The sequence below is a fragment of the Haliaeetus leucocephalus genome, unplaced genomic scaffold, assembly GCF_000737465.1.
Source record: "Haliaeetus leucocephalus isolate CR32 unplaced genomic scaffold, Haliaeetus_leucocephalus-4.0 Scaffold166, whole genome shotgun sequence".
Lineage (NCBI taxonomy): Eukaryota > Metazoa > Chordata > Aves > Accipitriformes > Accipitridae > Haliaeetus > Haliaeetus leucocephalus.
The window spans coordinates 105,210-127,122 of record NW_010972602.1 but is presented as its reverse complement, the minus strand read 5'-3'; the positions used below and the strand labels follow the sequence as shown (position 1 = coordinate 127,122).

Genomic DNA, 21,913 nt, shown 5'->3' with positions numbered 1-21,913 from the left:
ATGTTCATTTCTTGTTTAAAATTGCCCCTGGGATTTTAAAACAAGTGTGTGAATTTGTGTCACTGAAATATCAAGCTCTGTGACTTTAGTGAGAATGACTTTAGTGACATCTTGAAATAATTAGCATTTAACTGGAAATATTAAAATATTGCCCAAGGCATTTAATGCTGCATTGAAGAGCGCTTGGCTTTGGTATAACTAAGCATATCTCCATTCATCTGCAGTGCACCATGGCATGGAAAATACAGTTCATCACTATGACAATAACTTCCTTGCAAAGACAGCCTTAGAAAGTTGTGGGTGTGCATATACATTCAATCTTGAAGTATCTTGAAGAACTAGGGAAGAGATGAGCACAGCTGCATAATTGACAGTGACAGAGATTGGGATCAGATACCTTCACCACGGACTGAAAGGCAGAGATGCCATTCATGGATCAGCACTTGGCAGATGGGGAAGAAAAGAACATGAAACCATGCCATTCTGTATTAAACAGAGCCAGGTAAGGGGCTCTCTTAGCCCTCAAAATAGCTTTTCCATTGAGGTTCTCTGTGAATAGATCATTTCAGTTTTTCCACACAGTTCTGATTTCCAGACTAAAGTCTCAAACTTCCTAAGCATTTCACTAACACTATTTTACCCCTTCCCTTCCCATCTCCCAATACATTTGTATACCTTCTTAATTATTTAATGTAATGAGTGGCTTGTAGTTACTGTAGTGCCATTTCTCCTTTGCAAGCTTCACCTGGGAGGAAAGCACCAGCCCCAGGACCTGACCTACTCTATATGCAGCTGGAATTATTACTCAATCTGCTCAATGAAAAAGCGTACCTTGGGAAGGTATGAACAATCTATGGCCAAACAAGCAAGCACTTATTGTTGTATGTACAAATATTGTGGTCATAAAGGGTTAATCCTGAATCTTTAACTTCAGTTGTGTGTCCAAAACATCCTAGCATGTTGTTATAGAAACCACTTTCAGGCTTTACATCTTGAATCATGATTATTACCATAGTAACCACCAATGCACACAGATAGAAAAGAAAAAAAGGCGGTTACACAAATATTCCATTTCTATCAAGAAAGGCAATTTTGTTTTCAAGTACATTTGTATCAGCAAAAACAAGGAAAGTAAATTAACAACTTATTTTCTGAAGCAGAAGTATTGTATATTAGCATAAGAGTAACATCTGAGTAGCATTAAAATTTTAAAATGCTGGTTTGGAAACACTTTAAGATTAAAGCTACCGATGATTCAAATTACGGAACTTGTTATTAAATCAGTGTCTCTATTTCACTCTTCTCCAAACCTTCCTGCAAGCTCACACTAATTTGGTACTGCTCCCCAAGAATGAAGGCTGTTACTGTTGGCTGTCACTTTTCTTCGCTGCCTTTTCACCTTTGTGCCATCCCAGCCTTCTTTACCCTATCGGCACTTCAGCAGCAGCGGTCCTTACAGCTGCGCTGACTGATGATACTAAGCACAGCAACAATTTGACAGGCTTTCCTACAGAGCAGCTGTGCCAGGACTGTTTTATCACACCGCGGCAAGGTGTGTTAGTTCAAAGGCACTCGCCTGGCGTGCGTGCGCGCGCATGGCTGCTTTCCGGCTAGAGCAAGAGTGCTGGAGAAAAGAGGGGAGTGGGTGCAGCTTATTAGCTTGTGAGTTGTGTTGTCAGCAGTGGACAAATAAAACAAACATCTCAAAAATGAGGTAAATGTTTTCTTCCAAAAGTAAATATTTTTTGTCTCTCACTTTATTTTGCACCATAGCCTAGTGCCTGTGCTGGGAACAGGAGGAGAATCAGGTGTAGGAGCTGAGCAGGGCTCCTGCAGATTGGATGGGGAGGATTTTGGGTTCAGTTAGACATCAAGGCATGGTGCTACTAGCAATGCAAATGGACTGGTTTCTAATGTGAAAAGAGTTTATCCACTGCTTCTTTACCTTTATGTTTAGCACTGCAGCGCTGCAGCTTAAGTTGATAGTGCATAGTGATCATCGTGCTTTTACTATGCACAGATGTTTTTGTTTGTATAAGATGCAGGACAGTGGCCGATCAGGCCCAGAAGGGAGCTGATAGCCATTACAGTAAACAATGCAGATGCTGAACTGATTTCTGCTGAGCAGTCCCAACAACTGTATACACTCTATCTGAACATAACTTTAATAGTTTCATGATATGTCTCCACATTCTTATCTTCTGAGTCTGCAGAATAGTAAAAACATGAGTGTAAAGAGGTGTTCCTTCTCCCTTTAGAAGTAGTGAAATTTCTTTTTAGTTGAATTCACACAGCAGAATTTATTCTTAATGCTTCAGAAAACAGGATTCCTCCACACAGGGACATGGGCTATAAATAGGAGGTGAGCAACAACCATGATACATGGTGGTGGGAACCTGGGGGCCAGCCTCAAGTTTGCCTTTCTCTCAGCTCTTCAGAGGCAAAGAACATGGAAAATTTATTGTGCTCAAGATCTGAAACAATTTTATTTAGGTAATAAACTTGATTGGTTATAGGAAAGATTTGGTGATTCTGCAGGTTAAATGTCTTTGTCTCAAGGATTCAGTCAATACCCTTCCTGCCTGCAGTGCTCTGAGGGCTTCATTAAAGCTGGGGACATCCTCAGCATATAACTCAGGATACAGAGCTGCGTGTGTAAAGATCTATCCTGTGAGATGAAAGGTTTTGCAGAAACAAAGAAAGAAAATCTAGGTGGTTTAGTTAGGGGTGTGAATTATGTCTTATACTTTAAAACGTTATCCTGTATTGCTTGCCCTTAGTGAGGTTTCTCAGCATGCCTAGATGAACTTGTTTGGATGGATGGATTTGTAATGTTTTTGTGAAAGGTGTTGCTCCTGCCTTGCTCCCAAGAGGTACAAACATGGCAGCATCAAGCCGTTTAAAATTAATGGAAGCATAATCTGGTGTTTCCAAACCTGGTATCAGAACCCAGTGAGGGGTGCAAGTGGTGCTGGAGAAGTGGAAAAATGAAAGCAATGCTTGCACTTGGAAGAATACCACCTGTATTCACAGCTATGCTAAGGAGGAAGGCTAAAACATACACCTTGGAAGCAGATGCATGGCAAAATAACAAGGGAAATGGTCAGAGCCAAAAAGGGTTGCAGAAAGACCAAAGCATGGTCACTTCTCTGCAACAATGGTGGGATTTTCAGGAACACAGAGGGAGTAACACAGCATAAAACTGTCAGTTTGTGAGTTTGGGTGAAATCCAGTCACTCCTGGTTCTGTTTGAATTCCAAGTAGTGGAAAATAGGGAGCAAAGGAGCTGTTGCCTCTTAACGAGGCCAGATTTCACCTTGAGAGACACAAGGTCTCACAGCTTCTCTGGAGTCTGGAAAGAGTTTATGGCACTTTGCCCTTGTGTAAGACAGAGGCTCCCAGCTCCCATTGAGCTCCTGGCTACCACTGAATTCAGCCTCAGCAAGGAGCTGGGGGCTTGGCTGGGCTGGGAGACACTGCCCCTCACACAGACCAGCTACCGCTGACTTGCAGTGCTGAGATTTCATTTAGGTCAAAACATGTAAGCAGCTGTGCTACCACTGTGCTCAACTACTAACATGGGAAAGAAAAAGCAAAAGTGCTGCCAATTGCTGCTAGGTCTTTGATCTACCGAGCTTGGAGTAGAGGGACTAAAAATTGAATACAAAATTGACTTCAGGTCCAAATTCTGTGTTCATGTGTTTGCTTTTGAAAGCTATTAGAAGGCATCCTCTTCTTTAAAACCATCTTTTTCTGTGGTTCTGCTGTCTACTTCATTACCTCTTTCCTTTTCATAATAAGAAAACAGCACACAGCAGTGATTCTGATATACAGTAGCACATAAGGGTGCTTTGATTTTAAAACATAACCTCAGATGTCTGTAAAACTGACCCAGGTGTGATTTCTTTCTGTGAGTCAAAACTGGATAGGCTTAAAGCCCTGATTATTAGAAATGCATCATACCAACCTGTAACCTGGGGCAAGAATTTCTCTTCTGGTGAGGGATATTTTTGCCTCCACTTTGCAAGTCACAGACTTCAGAAAATTACGTTTTCCCCTCTGTAAGTCATGCTTAAATTTTGGCTTCAAGAAAATATGTATATGTTCATTGGTCAAATGCACTACACTAGTAAATAATAGGGAAAATGTTATTGTCAGCTGTATCACACAGGTATATGTTCACAGCCAAGTTTTGATGACTCCCAGTTGAACATAGTCTCCACAAGCACTTGTTTTTATGGCATTCAGAAAACCAGAAGATCCCATCAAGGCACATCACATCAGATGCACCATATCCCTTCTGCAGAGCCAAATCTCTAGCAACAAAATGCACATTCAGAAAATAATGCTTTTTAACATACTAGAACAGGGGCAAAAAGATGACAAAAGACATAAGGGTTTTTATAGATCTATTCCTTTTCCCAGCTGGCTTACTATGCTCCACTTTGAAGTCTGTAAGGAAATGAATGTTTTAAAGTTTCTAGGTGCAAAGCTGTGTACTGATGTTGAGATTGCCTCCAGTAGGTTCTCAGTAACACAGCTGAGAAATAAATGTTGCTGAAGCCAACAAAATGCAGCGGAATAGCAAGATCAGCTCCAACTTTAGACTAGCATCACACTGATATCCATAGCCACTGGAGTGCATGCTGTCCCTCCAGGCTTGCTGAATGCATAGTCCTTTTCTCACACAATTTCAGTTTCATACTATGTAACAGTACTCTCATATCAAAATCATGATGCTGCTTCTCCTGTCTCCCCAGAATTTAAAAAAGTAATCGGCCCTGTGGCAGATTAGAATTGTGTTGCTGGAAATACAGTGCACTGTGATTAAATGCCACAGGAATCAGAAGAAAGCTTCAGTGCAGCTACGATGCACAGTACGTACAGAGAAAGCAAGGCCATTCTTTTCCACTGTGAACTTTGTAGAGGAGTTCACATTCCAGCCCTTTCTGTTATTTACTAAATTCTTTTCAATAGAAATCACCCACGATTAGCTCTGTATGAGCTAATTACCAATTGGGATTTAGAGACTGCTTGGGAAAAGTCACAGCTCCTGTATTTTGGGACAGGCTAGAGCCTAACAGGGGGAACTGGCACAACCAGAATTTCCATCTGCTATCCTGCTGAGGTCCTGTGCTGAGAGCAGCTACCAACAGGGCCAAGGGCATAACACTGGATTGGTGAAGAACAATGACGTGATCGTGATCTGAACAAGCTGCCCTCACTGACCTCATACAGATAAAAATCAGTCACAGGCCCAATAGAAGGATGCTAACTTTTGCAGAGGGCTAGACTTTTGAATGCTAGTTTCATGTAACAGTGAAGCTCCACATTGGTCATGGCTCTGACACAACATCAGTGGTAGCTTTCCTGACCTGCAAACAGACTGTATTGTAGCATCCTAAAAAATCTACTGACTTGTAACAGAGGAAGAATGAATCTGTTTCATCTGGAGTAAGCTCGGAAGCAGATCCAAGTAAGACTCTAAACTACAGGATATGAAATTACTAGTCTCAGTCCACAGACCACCATGGTTTCCTCTCCCCTGTTTTCAAGAACTGTTTGCTGATTAATGGCAAAACTCTATGTCCACCCCCGGCACACTATATAACCTGCAGAGAGGTTGTCCCACCAGCTCCCCCTTTCCCTAAGAGCCACAACCCTCTCCTTGTCCATACTACAATCCTAGAAAGGACTGGCCAAGCCCTTGCTTGATGACACCCCAGAACTCGATTGCACCTGACAGCAATGCAGTGTAATCTAATGAAAGAATGAAAGTTAAATAAGAGCCAAGAGAATAGCAGCTGCAGGTCACATTGTCTTGTCTGTCATATGAGAACTTGGATCGAATGGAGTTTGCAGGACAACAGAAACTATTTCTGTGAGAGGTATTCATGAGTTTTTGGAGGTTGCTAGGAAAATCAGAATTCTTATTCTACTGCTATCTACAAAGCAAGCCCTCAGTTTGACATTTACTGTTCTGTTCAGATAAGAAGCTGGCTCTATCACATGGTTATTTATGCAGCTCATTTGGTTGCCTTTCGCTTTGCAGCAGAACATGATGACGAGTCTGTCTAGTGGTGATCACAGCAAAGTGCACTGAGCTTGTGACACTGCCAGGCCATACAGGGCTGGTAGACCTCCTGCTCTCATCAGCCCTGGCATATTTTTATGTCACAGCACTTGTCTGGCTGACTGAATCACCTGATGCCTTTCTCAGAGGGTTCAAGGCTATAGGTGTCACGCTAGTCCAGATGCCCTACTGAGGTGACAATTTTCCTTCCTTGTCTCCTACATAACAATAACAGAAAAAACCTTTGAGCTATAAAATTTATTCACAAACCCCTTTTTATGTCTGATTTTTGGAAACTTTAACAAATAAGAGGTTGTATGATACCCTGAGAACTTAAGCCCCTGTTTTTCACACACACTGTACTCCATAAATAGAACAAGGTATCATAAACTAAGGCCCAGCAGCAACAATGAATGCTGTTTTACATATTACTATCCCTTATAGAATGGTTTGCTTCTGCTGTTATCCATAAGGAACCTTTGAAATTGGAAGAACTGGAAAACAAAATAAATGTTATGGAGGTAGAAGAGAGTGGACAGAGTATTACCAGCAATGCCATTGTTAAACAGCAGTAAGTAAGTTATCACTTGCCAGCTGTACCACAGTGAAGTAATTATGTGAGTTCTCCTATCCCATTCAATACATTAGTAAAAGGCATTCTTTTCTAACTAGGGAATTTCCTAGGATTTCTGCTAACACGTTTTTCCTTTGCAATTGCAATGGGCTGGAAGCATGTGGGCAGTCCACTGATGAGAGGCTACAGTTCAATTGCCTTAGGAAGCCTCAGCAAGGACCTGGCCCTCCTTTGCTTGGAAGCTACTTTTTAAGGTCAGGCTCTCACCCTTGGTATCTGCCTGGCCATGCACTCCACCGATCCAGTCCTGGAGCCTGACCTGGGCTTGACCTCACTACAGACCTGCCTGGTGATCACTGGACCACAGCTTGACCCTGGTTACTCTGCTCCAGAACTGATCCTGATCCTGACTCATTGACTGCAGCATCACTACAGACTTGTCTGGCCATCACTGGGTTGTAGGTAACTCCAGCTGCCATCACCTGCTCTGCCTGCCTTGCTCAGGTCCAGTAGGACTGATCTCTTCAAGGTAAGGCCACTGCCCTGACTGCTCTGCTGTTATCCTCAGCTCCCAGCTTCCCTTCCCTTGCAGAGCAGCCCACACTTGCTGCTCCATGGCCATGCTGTGCCAACCTGAACTGGTTTTCTTAGCTTAAGCTAAGAAGAATCTCAAGCTGCAAACCTACATGTGCCAGACATGGAGAAGAAGGACATGTTTTGGGTTGTTTTTTTTTAAGTGTTACACTGAAGTGTTAGTGCTTTCAAAGCACTTTCCATGTTCAAAGCATTGTGCAAGCATCCTAGAGTTCAGGGGAATTACACCAACTGTACTAGCATGAGCCATGCGGAGTCAGAGATCTCACAGGGAATCTCTTGGCCTCGCAGCACTGATCCCAGTCTCCAGTGGGTCCTTTGAGGAGGAGTGACTGACCCAAAGGAAGAGCAAGAGTAGGTATTGAAACCCACTCTATAATTAGGGATGCCTTTCTCTGAAACCTTTGTAAGATGCTTCATTGTAGAAGTAAAGCAAACCCAGAATATTCACCAGCATCAGGGTATGCCCAGGAGCCTTCCTTGGGGAACACACTAAGTAATAAGCCTTTCATATTAGAGGAATATCACTAAAAGTCAAATTGTTTCTATAAGCCTAATGTGGTGGTGTGTTTTATAATAAAAATGTCTGCCACCAGGGCATTAAATACCTGCTATAAATGAAGAGCTATCCAGCAAACCTTCGTCAAAATTAGATCAGCAAGATTTTTGCCAGTAAAATGATACAAAATTCAAAACCTTGAATAAACAAACACTATCCAGTAGCAATCAGTATAGTGGTGTCATTTCTTGGAGTTTTTTTTTTATTATTTTGTTTCCCTATTAATATTCTCCTGTATTTCCTCTGTTTATTTAATTTACGTAAGAGGTAGATCTGACTCCTTGTCTCTCGTTCCTTTCCTAGTTCTGACTTTTCTGCCTTAGATTTTTTCCATGCATTCTCTTTTCTTCCTCTGAGGCCTGACCCAAAGCAGACTTGGATTTACAGGTCAGCAATGGGAAGTTACAGTAACTTTGTGTGGCTGGTAGGCGAGCCTGCAGTAATTGTAGCCCCAGGACACAAGGTCACTGGTGGCACCAGCTTGACAGGGTAACATAGATTCCTCCAGAGCTGCGTGGAAGTGCTCCCACCCCACAAAATGATCCAGAGGACAATAAAGATGGTCTGGCCTGCTATTCTCCTGGATACAAGCTTTAGCCATCCCTGTTGCATTGACGGGTGAGATTTGCATCACACAGATCTGGTCTTAAGACACAGGGAGAGCTCAGGATGTTGGTGGTGTAGTGGTTGAGGAGTGGAAGATAAGATTAGCAAGCAGGAGGAGAGAACTAAAGCCTCCACAGCTTGACATCGAGAAGCTTTCTCTATCTGAAGAAACTTTGGTGCCATACAATGATGAAAAAAACAGAAGGAGGAAGGGACCTTCCTTGCAATGATACCAGTCTAGACTTACCAGTACAGAGTGCATTATAGGGCAGCATCCTGACCCTGCTTTGTATTAAATATAAATAAATGAGATCTGTGTAATAGTAAAGGTCTGGCCAAGAAAAAATTAAATAAGATTTGTTGGCAATAATGAATACGTGATAACTATCTAGTGACTATCTCACTGGGAGCATTTTTTGCAGAGAGCTCTACGACAGGGCTTGTTTTGTGATCCCAAAGGGCATCATACAACATACTGTGCTGAGAGACTGCAGAACAGATTGGGAAGTAATTCTCAGTACTTGATACCTGGGGATTCTCAAAAGCAATTTTCTCTTAGGATCACATTTCCTTTGATCGTTGGGATTATTAATTATAGATAGCCTTGAACAGAACAAGGCACTGTTACGGTACTCCTCAAACAGTGCCTCATTTAAAAGGAACAAAATATCTTAATTAGAGGTTCAGCTGTGGTGTTTTTTCAAGACACTTTGGTATTGATTTGACCATGGTAGCCTACTGTAACAAATATTATTCCATTAATAATCAAGGGAACTTGTAGGTATAACAGCATAGGAAGTAAGCCCTAAAATGTTTGTCATTCAGCTTGCTAGGGCAGTTGGAGCATCACCATCCAATATAGCATTTGGACTATGGGTTATAGTCTATAGTTCAAAAGTGGTTGCACTTATGTGGAGCCCTCTTCTTTGTGCCATTTTTCTTAATTGGAGCCAGCCCATGCTTCATCAAGTGATCTCAGGAAGATGCATTTAAAGCTTAACTTTCTCTCTGAATAAATGGAAACATATTGTTTCTGCTAGTAATTCTCTAGGCTCATTTTGTCTCTGTTCTGGTTTTGACTTATCTGTGCTTTAGTCATCATGATTGAACGTATGAAATTAGCCACAAAATTAACCAGATGAGCATCAGTTTGTATATGTACATGCTCAGTTTACTCTTAGCACCATGTATTCATTATGAGATGTGTTGATTCATTCTCATCATCAACAAATTACGTTCGTTGACTGAGAGAGGTTTATTTCTGTAAATTCTGATGTCATGAGAAGCTTTTACTAACATTTTCTTCACCCTGCAATCTTAAATATATGTGCTAGAGATACATGCAGGAATTACTGTATTTTCCATGTACTGCATTCATGGATTACATCTCAGAAAGCAGAAACTTTAGTTCCCCAGCAATGTCGGTGTGGGGGTGGCTATGCAGACCCAGGTGTGGGTCTATCAGCAGATTACAAATTAGCACCTCCAGGCCCTTGCCCCTCTTTGACTCCCTAGGGAGCTGATGGGGGTGGAAGGGGGATGGGTTAAGGTTTCTTATAGCTCTGGAGCCCAAGTTTGTGCTGTGTCATTTGGGCCATCTGTTGTCAGTCCAGTCCTGCAGTTTGGGAGATGTTGGTGAAGAGCCCAGAGGTTCAGCACCCAACCACTAGCCCTGCGCTCTCTGAGAAAGGCCTTTGGCTCTGCAGCAAAGGTAACAAGCTTCAGACTGTCTTCCCTCCCTAATTAACTTAGGGAGAAGAAAGCAAGCTGCGGTAATGGAGCAGGAGAGGGACAATTATGTTCATTCTGGAGAACTAGTGCTTGTCTGATCTGCAGGGAACACTACATATCACCTACAGAGCAATGTAGCCTGCCCTGCTGATGAGCTCTGTTCTGCTTTGCAATGGATGTGCTTTCATTACATTTTTCAGGTAAGCTGCAGATTGTATGCATGCAAACATAATATAAAGTAGCTTTTAAAAGTATTTTTTGTATTACCTAGGTGTTCTTGTAAGTACCAAGAGTCTGGATTAGTATCAAAACTGTATATATGCAGGGATTTCTTTTCTGAAAAAAAAGCCAACCCCAAAACCCTAACTGCCCCACATGGTTCCTGATGACTAGAATTCCTACTCAAATCAGTAGCAATTTTGTCAAATTGTTGAATGATGAAGCTTACTCTGTCAAGTATGTGCATGGTCTTTAAGCACTTCAGTGTGTCCCTACTATCCCAAAAGTGTTAAGTAGTTGCTTGGAAGTTTAATTCAACCAGAGGAACACTTAACAGTTACTAAACTTACCCTACTTGTGCTGGGTTTTTTGCCTGTTACCACAATACTCGGCATTTGTTAGATTGCTAGGGAGTGATGCTTTCTTTCTAGGCCACTCTCTTCCAAGTTGTGAACCAACAAAATGAAATTCTATTTTATTATTAGCAAAGGGAAGTAATGCTCCAGTTAACCTGTTGCGATATTCTTCTTCCTCTGCCACCTTTCTTTCCTGGCTACCCACAAAAGGGATCCCAATTCAAATGGCAGACTTAGGAGAAAGTGTAGCTGGAGAGTTCCTGGAGTCAGCATTTCACAATAATCCAGCATGCCCCACTCCCTGGGAGGTGGACTGAAGTCGCTCTCATAAAGGACCTGAACTCATGGCAGTAAGAGAGGTTGTCATTTAGGAACACCTGAATTTCAGGTACAGAATCCATAACTGCCAACTGACTTCTTTGAGATGGCTTTTGCCAGCCTTAGTTGAAGTTTTTATAAAGCAGTTTTTATTAAAAACTCACTAGGAATATGGTTTTGAAAAAGCGAGATCTTGTTTTCACTAGTCTGTAATTCTTCAGTTCCTTAACAATTTTCATAACACTTTTCTTTTTTCTTCTCCGCATTGTCATGGCTGTTTGCTGCAGTGACTGAGTTTTCATAACTGTCAGAACAATGTCAAGACAATGTGAAGACAGTGTCAAGGCAAATATAGAAGGGTGACAGTGTGAAGGAGGGAAAGAGAAAATCGCTGTCAGTACTCAGAGTGCTCCATAGAGAAAATATTTCAATGATAAAACCATTGTCACCATGTGCTGAGCAAGAGAGAGAGAATAAAGTGGAGATATTTAAGTTACTGCACTATGAACATGTCTGGATGACAACTTGGAGTTAAAGGAGGACTTAAAAAAGCAATGTGCAAGGATGCCTCTCTTTCCTAACTCTTGTCCCATATTAGCTTCTTGACCATGTCCAGTCCCTAATACCCTATCAATAGGACACCATTCTGATTTAAGCTTCTGGCATATTAATTTGCAACAAGCACACTTTTGAGAAAGTCAAAGAATAGGGATTCAAAAATATTTTTTTTTCTCTTTCTAAAAGCATACCTCAGCATGGAAAGGTATTCCATCGCCCACCTACAGGAAGGTGGAAGGTTTTCCCAATTGACGTAATTCCAAAATACTTTCTTGGGTGTCATGAGCCACGACCTCCGCTTGTGGCATGCTGTGATTATGGCAACAGTCTACAGCGTGATCTAACAGCATTCAGAGTTCAGTGCTGCAAGGTGCCGAGTATCCTGCTCCAATGTCAGTGCAGTATTAAGGTGCATACTTAATTCAGCCCCACAGTGTATTTTTTTTTTTTCCCCTGAAATATCCTTGGAAATGAGATGCATTTTCACAAGGACAAATAAGGCACAGATTTACAGCTCATATGGGGCTAAATTCTGGCACCAAAGCTCTGTACGGCAGTACTTCTGCTGTACTGAAGGCTCATGCAAAGTGGGGTGCTGCTCACCTTTAGAGCCATTTTCAGAATTTAAAATTAAGCATTGGTCTTACAGCAAGTCTGTGAATTTTCTCTTTGTGCATGTGTTCTGTGCTTTCCTCTTCAGCCTTAGAGATGGGGAGAATGAAGAGTTTTCTCACTATTTCTGTCCTGTTTCTGAACACCAGGATGATCAGATATAAGAGGGTTTAGATGGACAATATCATTGCAATTCTGGAAAAATAAAAACCCTGCTGTCAGTGACTTCTAAATGACTTTATAAATCCCACAGAAGAGGTTTAAGAAAAATGAACTCCGAAATAGTTTCCAGGGAATAACATGCCATAAACTCCTCAAAATACTTCAGGGGCAGTATTTTCAGATATAAGAATTACATGTTAACTATTTGAAATTGAAAAGGCTCAGTATTTTCTATATATTGGATTTACATATATTATAATTTATTTTAAGTGGGTTGAATAGTTAATTTTTCTTACTTGTTGCCTATGAAATAACTGAAAATAACCCTGGAGATGCTTGCTATTTTATTGTTATCCTATTCTTGTACTATGCCTATTTGCAATTCGTGACAGCATGAAGTCTAAAAGCACCAAACCTGGGTGACTTTTTTTAGATGAACTGCAAATTTTATCCATAGCTGCTGCAGCAGCAATGCTTTAAGCTGTTTAAACTGATTGTAGTCCAAGTTATAAATTGCTAAAGGTTGACTTTTCCCCCTTGCCCAGTTAAATTTTGTTAACCTGAAAATAGTCTGCCATTTTGAATTGAGCATCAGCTGGAGAGGAGTGTTTTTCTTGCCTGGGGCTCAGATGCCCGCTCCCATTAGTGTTCATACCTCAACCATCATGTGCCTCTAGTAATCACTGAATCTCACCAATCCCCACAAAGGAAAGTCTATAGGCTGGCAATTTAGTGACTACAGAGCATACTGATACCTTCACAAAAGGTGGCTATGAGTTAACAAATAAAAGAAGTGATACACAAAGGAAACCCTCACAGTTAGCAATGGAAATCACCGATGCAAGGACTGCCTGCATTTGTTGTAAGACTGAATAAACACTTAATTGTTTTATCTTAAAAAAAAAAAAAAAAAAGAAAAAAGAATACTTGCCATATTACAGATCTCAGACTGAGAAATCTGGAAAGTATGTGTGTCCCCTTCCCCCTATATATATATATATATATATATATATATATATATTTATGTGTATGTATAACATAGGAAGTGAGAAACACAAGATCTAAATTTAGTGGTTTGAACAGGGAGATCATTTGGATTGTATTCACAGCTCTCTTGCTGCAAGCAAAGTTGTCACCTTGCCCTTCTCCAGCTCAGCATTCTCACCTGTGAGATTGAGATGCTGCATACTTGCAGGCTATGAGGTTCAATCTGCTTATGTTTTGTAAAATATGCAATACACCTCATGAGGAAAAAGGTGAAATTATTTTTATGGAAAAAAATTTCTCTGCACATTTGCAAGAAAGAGAATCCAAAAGAAGACTGTTCTTCCACACTTGCATGACTGCTGGTTTGGGGTGCAATCACACCTTTAACAATAACTTTAAAGTCAGTAAAAGTCTTTGAGAGAGTCTAAACTGGTGTTTAAACTTAAACTCTTGGTGCAAGTGTAAGTGCTAGGAGGACAAATGAGCTTTACAAGGTGAAATGCTGGACTGACCTTGAACACGAAAGCAAAGCCCTCACTATTAGCACAGAAAAAGTTACATTCCAAGACTTCACTTGAGAAGCAGAACTAATTAGAGAAAATTAACAGAAATGAGGCATGTCATAGCTGGAATAGGGCATGACTGTGGTATGAAAGGCTGAATCACCGGACCTCTCATCAAAGTCAAGATGTTAAAAACACTAGCATTTTTTTTAAAGGCAAGTGACAAGTTTTGCAGATGTTCCTGTGGTAGCTGAATGTTCATTATGACATTCAAGCTCTGTTCTGCATGTAGGAGTTTCCCCTGTGTTAAAACAGTTTTCAGCCTTGATGTCAGGATACATTTCTGAGCATGGGGTCTTATTCAGGACCATGTTCATATTCCTACTACTCTGCAGGGGGTCCTGGAGAGAGTCACCAAGTCTGCACTAGAGTGGTAACACAGTGGAGATTTTAGAAATTTTTTTAATGAAGCTAGTAACTGATTTTTCAGTCCGTTTTTTTTCCAAATGCAGTCTGAAATATACTTTGCAGTCTTTTTCTTCTTACTTTGCACTTCCCAATTTTTCCTCTTACTAACCAGCTTCCCACAAACTCTAATGATCTTTTTATTACTGAATGGTAATATATGTTCCAGAATTGGTTGGACAGCATTTCTGATACACTCCTTGAAATGACTGCTTTACCAGCACTGTAGGAATGGGCTCAGCTAAACTGAAAATGGTTCACATAACCGTTCACATGGAATAGATGGGGGTGGAAGGGACTTCTGGAGATCATCTAGTCCAACCCACTTGCTCAAAACTGCATCAACTAGAGTAACAAGCTTAGCACCTATTACCTGTGATATGTCTACTTCTCAGAACTTTCCATAATGATTTCATAAAAATTCCTTATCTTTGGGAAGCCAGGTTTACTGTAAGCGCGAGTAACCACATGCCTGTGGTTAATGGAAGTGTTGGTGCTCATCAGTGATTGCAGAAAAGAAGCAGTCACCCATAAAGACCTGGAATTCTTCAGACTGATTCAGAGCCATGGTGTAAAAGATGCACAGGCTTAAAAGAAGACAGGAAAATCAGTCTCTCAGCTCTCTGGATGTTTGCAGTTATGTTAAAGTAGAGGAAAGTGTTCCCCTGTCTGTAGAAAAGTTGACACAACATGTCTGAAACTGAGGCGCAATTAGTGTTGGCAAGTCATTGTGTGGCTTTTCTCTAGAACAGTGTGTTTCTATGCTAGCCCAAAGAAGAAATGATGCAATTCAGGATGCAAACACATTTCTGATTGCTGCTTATCTGTTACACAAAAATCCCTGCAAAGTATAATAATAGTCTCCATTTACTTTTAGTAGTAATGAAGAATGCAGTTCCCTCAGTTTAGTTTAAGAGCTGGGATATAATGAGCAGAGGTCATTGTTGCCAGCCAATCAAATCCTTTAATTGAGAGTAAAAAATGTAGTCCTACTTCTGATGCATCTCAAGTATCTCAAAAGGCATAATTCTCCATCTACTTGAAAAGAAACCACTCTTGATTACAACACAAACTTCTTGGTTATGTAAAGCAAAGCCACGCTGGTCCTGACTGGACATAGCACAGCAGCATCTTCACTGAAACGAGTTGACTTATAAAGTTAAACCAGAATAAATAAAACTGAAATCAACTCTGCTGAATGCTACTTGTGGAATATCGGAAGTACCTACAACATATGTATATCTTGCTGCAGCAAAATCATTGTCAGCTCAGAGATGATGGTTGGGGATACAGCAGGTCCACTGTAAGCTATTTCCTTTAGTCACTGGGCAGTGAGACTGCTTACAGAGATCTGTGGGAAAAGAAAGTGCCTGTATGAATCTGTGAAGTGGTGGGCACTTCCCCAAACAAAATGCAGTATCTGAAGGAGTGTTTATGGTTTTTAGGCTGTAGTAGAAGTGATGTAGTAGAAATAGATCTGGTTTCATTCTGCTGTGTGCACAGAATTGAATCTTCTTCCCTTCTTTTTCCCATCACTTGTCAGATCATTAGGTCAGTCTGTTTGCTGGAAAGATTTTTATCCAGCTTCTTCAAAGGTGTTCAGTGCTAATCCTTCCTTCTCCTGTTTAATCCCATGAAACTTTTGCTCCAAACACTTCTCAGTCTTGTCACTTCACTACCAAAGTTCTGAGTTGTCTACTTGTTCTTCAGGAAATCCAATGTTCTTTGGAAACAGCCTTTTGACTGTGAAAATGGCAATTGACTTTAGTCACTCTACTCTTCTTGCACTTTTCCACGAGCTCCAAAATGGGTAGATGTTAGACTAAATTGAATCAGACATTTAAGACATACTCAAGAGAGAACAGAACAGATAGTTCTTGTTATATCAAGCAGAGGGCCTTTTTACATGGACTGAGGCTTGCAAAATGTTCAGTACCATTAGTAGGGAATAAAGAATTACCAATGTCAGCTGTGTTTAATGTGAGAGAAGGGATGGGTTTAGCTAGAAAGTCTGGATTGGTGGGTCCTACAAAATGTTGGCCAGATATTTTCTTTTTGCGGTTGCATTGTAGAGGCAACTATATGCATTCTGCTGTCATGATATATACTGCTCCAAATACATATACAGATAGTGATCAAAGAGGCTTGGATTATCATTCCCACAAACACATTTTTCATATTTTCCTACCTTTTAAGGTAGGAATCAAAGTGGAGCTTTACTTTCAACATTCTTTCAACTTCTGCTTTTTATATTGAACAGGGACAGGAAGACCCTACAAGGGCCTGACATATTTTTGTCCCATTCAATATTTCTGATGTAATCTCTGATATATCAGTGTCATTCTCTGGCTTATTCTCTCAGTGTCATCGCATATTTCTTTTGTTATGCAGCCTCTGTTTGCTTATCTTACAAGATTAGTGCCTTTTCTCTCTGTACCTTATCCATGAGGCTATCAAAGGAAGGCAAGGGGCTGCTGGAAAAAAGCAGGTACAGTTAGGACTTCTTTACACTGTGTCAGACCTCAGCAGTGGTTTTTGTCCTTCTTGTAGCTCTTGAGTCAGCAGACTCAAAGATGACTACATACCATGTGGCCATACCTTGGCCATTGCAGTTGAATTGCATCTCATGTGGCCCATATTTAACATTTCCAGAACTCTGTATGTAATTTTCAGCTCCAGTTTACTCTTCCACCCCACCAAAATGGGATCACCAGCAGATTACTGTGGTATATTTAGCATTGCCTGCTTACATTTGAGAGAGAGGAGAGAGCCTGGAAAGCTGCCGGTGTAAATAACAAGGTCTAGGTAGATGGGTGCAGACAGAACTCCTTTTTGCGTGCTTTGAGCCAGCTTTAATCCAGGTGCCATTTAGCTGTATTAGCACGACACTGTGCCTGATCTAACATACTCTGTCTCTCAGCACGAGCTTGCATTCAGCACGGTGCTAACACAGCTACGCCATTTCTGCACCAGAGGTGGCTGATGTCCACGCAGCAGCAAGGCAACGTGTATTAGTTCAGGAATACTCTCAGGGGCTCTCTTTCCAGCTGTTGGGAGGTTGGTGAGTTATACTGCAGACTTGAGCCTGATGTCATCTTTCAGCTGTGTGGACACTTGACTATGTTCAGATCCATGGATGGTTAGCCATAGCGGGAACAGTACCACAGCTGCTTTTTAAGTACCTACAAATTGCCACAAAGCTTAGCAAAACACATCTGAAGCTACTTCTGTATACAGATGTCTTTTCAAGTCTAGATTATTACAGTGAGTGTTTTGGATTCCCTGCCATGAGTAATCTGTCAGTGCAAGTTACTTAAACTGCAGTTGCTTGGATCCTTGCAGACTGATGACTGTCTATCTTTCTACGTCCTTGCTTTGGCTTCCTGTCAAATTATGTTGCTTTCAAAGTCCTCTAGCTCACATTCAAAGAAAGGAAGAAATGTGTGTCAGTCAAATTCAGAGCTAGGGCCCTCCTTGTGGAACAAGAGCTAATGAAGTGCTCTGTACCATCCCTGTTAGAAACCCCAACAAGGGAGATCAGGAACTGTCGGGGAAGAGCATGACCAATGTATGCTGCCTTTCATCTGCTCCTATAGCTCTCCTGGTAGTCTGAATGTGAATTAGAGCAGCTCTGGGCTTAACTACTTGAGAGGGCAGTCAGCCTTTGGCAGTCCCACAATATAGGAACATAGTAGTACCTCTCAGAAACTGTCAGCAAAGGAAATGTCAGGCCATGGTGTCCATGGTTGAGTACTTACGTTGGGGTACACAGGTTAGTTTGTTCACCCGTGATCGTGATCTCAATCACTGTGACTGAGGGCACTCTGAAAGAATGCATCCCGTCTGCAGACTCCCTGACTAATGCAGTTGAAGATGCTTCGTCTGTCTCATTATTTGAGAAAAGGTTAAGGGAACAGGATTCCAGTATGCTCAGCCTTGGGCAGGCAAGCAAGAGCAGTAAAAAGAAGCAAGGAGTTTCTCCCCCCCCCAGCATCCACCCAGGCCACAATTATTCAAGCACAGCACTTTCCAGCACAGAAGGATGCACCAGGCAAGTGCCCTGATCGTTAGTTGCTGGAGCGGGGACACTGTATGTAACAGGTTAGCAACCCATGTCCCTTTCCTACCCACAGAAATATTTAGCCCTAGAAATATTTTTATTTCTGTCCCCGTTGATAAGATTTCAGGCAGGCAGAAGCTGCCCTGACCCTGAAGTTGCAGCAGCAACTGCAGCCTTGCTTTGTTGATGCCTGGAGAGGAATGTGTTTTGCTCAGCCTGGAGGAATCCTTTAGAGCTCCAGTGGCAGCTGCGTGGTGTGTGTCACTGCTGCCTACAGAGAAGCATTGTCAATTGGAGTATTTGTCAAAAGACGGAAACAATTTTCTGTTGACCCATTTTATGGGTGAATAAAATATAATCAATATAAAGTAAACATAAGAATCTAATTGGAAAAAGGCTTATCTGGATTGTTTTGTTTTTGTTTTTGCTATTTGCTGGTGTAAGAGGGCTTTCATACATTATGGCACCATCAATGGCTGAAGAAACAGAAAAGTACAGTGAGAACTGATGAAACATGTCAGTCTCTAAACCCAACAAATTAATCTGTAATATCAATCTAGAAAATAATATGTATCATTCATCTACTTGCTGCCTACTGTCTGTGACTCTAGATGAGTCAATTAGGTTTAAAGGATTCCCTTAGAAAATGTAAATATCGGGACCTTTTTCCCTTTTTGGGCCACTTCGAAGGGAATAATGAAGGTTGCCTAGAGATTGAGGCATTGTCTAAATGATTTTCTTAATGCTGAGATGTGGATTACAAAAAAAACCCCAAAGTAGAAGTATCCTTGAGAGGTCTTTGGCTGCAAACCCCTGTAGGCAGGATCAAAGGCACTTAGATTGTTATTTCTCTAACTTATTTATTAGAGGGAATGCACTGAATATCAGGAGTTAAGGAAAATGGACTAACACATATCCTTTTATTGCTTGGTAGCTGGCAGGATATGTACATATTTTTTTTAAACCTTAATGTTTTATAAATAAGTGATTTTTATTGTCATAAAAATAAAATGTTAAGCTTCTCTTAGATGAAGCATCAGAGTGAAGACTCCTCAAACAATGTTAATTTGTTGTAGCGTGTTCAGAAAGGCCACTTAAAAGAGTTTCCTAGGAATTTCCTGGTATTTGTTTTGGTGCAGTACATTCCAGTCTTGCATCACCTTTTTATATGGAGTGAGAAGCTGGCTGTAAAATTTAGGTTCAGCAGGCAATCCATGTTTTTCATTTCTTTTCAGATTTTTTGACCATGAAAATTATACTATTAATAATCCATTTATTAATGATATTTTCTTGCTTTGTAGTGCCAATATATCAAGAATACTCAAACTGCAAGTAAAAAGATAAGTGATTTGGCTCCAAAATCTGGAAATCAAACTACCTGATCTCTAGCATGGGGGTACTATCTATCCCCATCGGAATGAGTGCCTTCAATAGCCAAAGTGCTTATTTAAAGCCTAGGGTACCAAAAAATTAAAAGTAACTACTTGATGTCTCAAAGAATGAGAGTAAACTATTTTCTCACTGAAGTTTAGGCAACAAATTTGTTGTTAATGCAACAAACAGGGCTGGGTTCAGGGCTGCCTTTGTTTTGAACAGCAGATAATCCCCAGCTGTAGTGCAGGAGAGAAGGGAGCCATCCACTTGCCCAGCCCAGGAGCTGTGCCTAAGCTGCCCTGGAGCCTCAATGCCACTACGGCCCTTGGGGCAAGTAGGGACCTGTGCTTTTCTGGGGCTCCATCACCCAAGATCTTCACAGGTCACCCCCAAGGTGGTGCTGACTGCCCTTCATCTGTGTGACACCAGCAGTCTGGGCAACCTTTGGCAGATATTTATCTAACCCATTCATTAAAAAGTTCTGATATAGAGATTTAATTATCCTTCAATTGGGAAAGTTCACTCAAATCTTCCCTGCTGCATGTGGAATCTCTTATTTTGCAGAGCCTGCCCTTCCAAAGGTCACAGGGAGCAACCAATCTCATTGTCTTCCTTGATTGCCATTCTTTTCTGTGTAGGTAAGTCTGTAATCATGTCCTCCCTCAGGCTTCTCTTCCCCTGACCTTTTCTCATAGGGCACATCTTTCTAAATGTCTCCTATTTTTGCTGTCCCTTTCCAGCATTTTCCTGATTGCCCCTCTCTTGCTCACAGCAGCACTCAAAACTGGATATAGCCAGTACTGGATAGTGGATTGATTACTCTCCCATGTCTTACATGTCACTTTCCTGTCAACACATAACAGCAGAATATTTGCCTTTCTATACAGCTTTTCAATAGGGAACTACTCAATTTGGCCATCAAGATTTGAGCATTCTCTAAACAGCACTATTTTTTTTCCTGTGTTTCCTCCTGCAGAGGGGAAAAGGTGTAGTGAGTTGCACTGGGACAGGACTCCCTAGGTGTCCTAGGTTCATCAACAGTAATACAGGGGAAGAAACTTGTGGATAGATAGATATAGATGTAAACTTTGGGTGGAGATACCTTTGAAAGGTTTATGTATTTATTATAACATCAGGTTTATGTCCTCTGCTTGTATGACACGCTTTAACATTCCAGCATCATCTTCTCCAGTACATTATCACTGATGCTACACAATACATCAGCGTTTCAAGATCCATGCAAGGTCCCTGCTGCTGGTTGAGCATGAGTAATAAATCGCCCTTTTGCTCAACCTCCTTTCTTTCCAATCAGACTTTTTCCTAATAGGTCATTAGTCACAAACAACACCCACTTACAGAGATTGATCAGTGTCCTCGCTACAGAATTCCCTTTCTGTTCCTTGACTGTGAATACATCATTCGGTGTTTTATCCTGTATTGCTAAAATCAATGTCATTTGATGGCTGAATTTTCAAAAATGCTGATACCTTGCATTGTAATTTCTGGATGACTAATACAGGACCTGGGGAAACGTTTAGCCTCCAGAGCTTCTCAGTGTCAGCAGTTCCCATTTTACAAGGCAGACAGTAGAGAGGTTGTCTGTAACCTGGTAGTCTTGCTCTGCTATTGGAATGGTAGGTATAGCACCTTAAGGATGCCTTGTAAGAATTTGAATTGAGAGGCTCAAATACAGGTATGGTTGGGATGTTCTTAATGTCACTTTTATGCAAATGGATCCATCTTGCAGAAGTTACATCCTTGTTTAAAAATTATGGGGTTACTACTGTATGTTCTTAGGATTTTGTTTGATTCCAGAGATGGAGATGTTATCCATAATAAAATATATAAATGAAAAGGGGAAAAAACCCCTAACCCAACAGCCTTATTGTGTCAAGGAGCTGTTGCTTTAAACTCACTTAGGATGATGGCAAACATCTGAAAGACATTTCTTTTTTTATATTATATAGATGCAATGTATGACAGCTGGGACCGAGAGAAAGCTGCAGGTTCCTGGTGCCTGTGCTCAGACATTGCTGATTGCAACTCTGAGAAGTGCTTCATGAGCCTGTGCTCCACAACGGGCTCATGAGGATCTGCTGAAGTGCGAAATCTGCTATGAACTCATCAAATGTGCATCCTAGCAATACTTTGCTGGAAAGCTA

General features: G+C 41.1%; 1 protein-coding gene across 1 annotated transcript in view; it reads right to left on the bottom strand.

The window, feature by feature from the left end:
• The window catches only part of CRB1 (crumbs family member 1, photoreceptor morphogenesis associated), a 99,972-nt gene extending 81,817 nt beyond the window's left edge, over positions 1–18,155 (bottom strand). The window contains exon 1 of the mRNA XM_010563439.1: positions 18,076–18,155. Within this exon, the coding sequence (XP_010561741.1) occupies positions 18,076–18,155 (80 nt within the window). The remainder of the gene's footprint in view (positions 1–18,075) is intronic.
• Between the last annotated feature and the right edge of the window lie 3,758 nt (positions 18,156–21,913).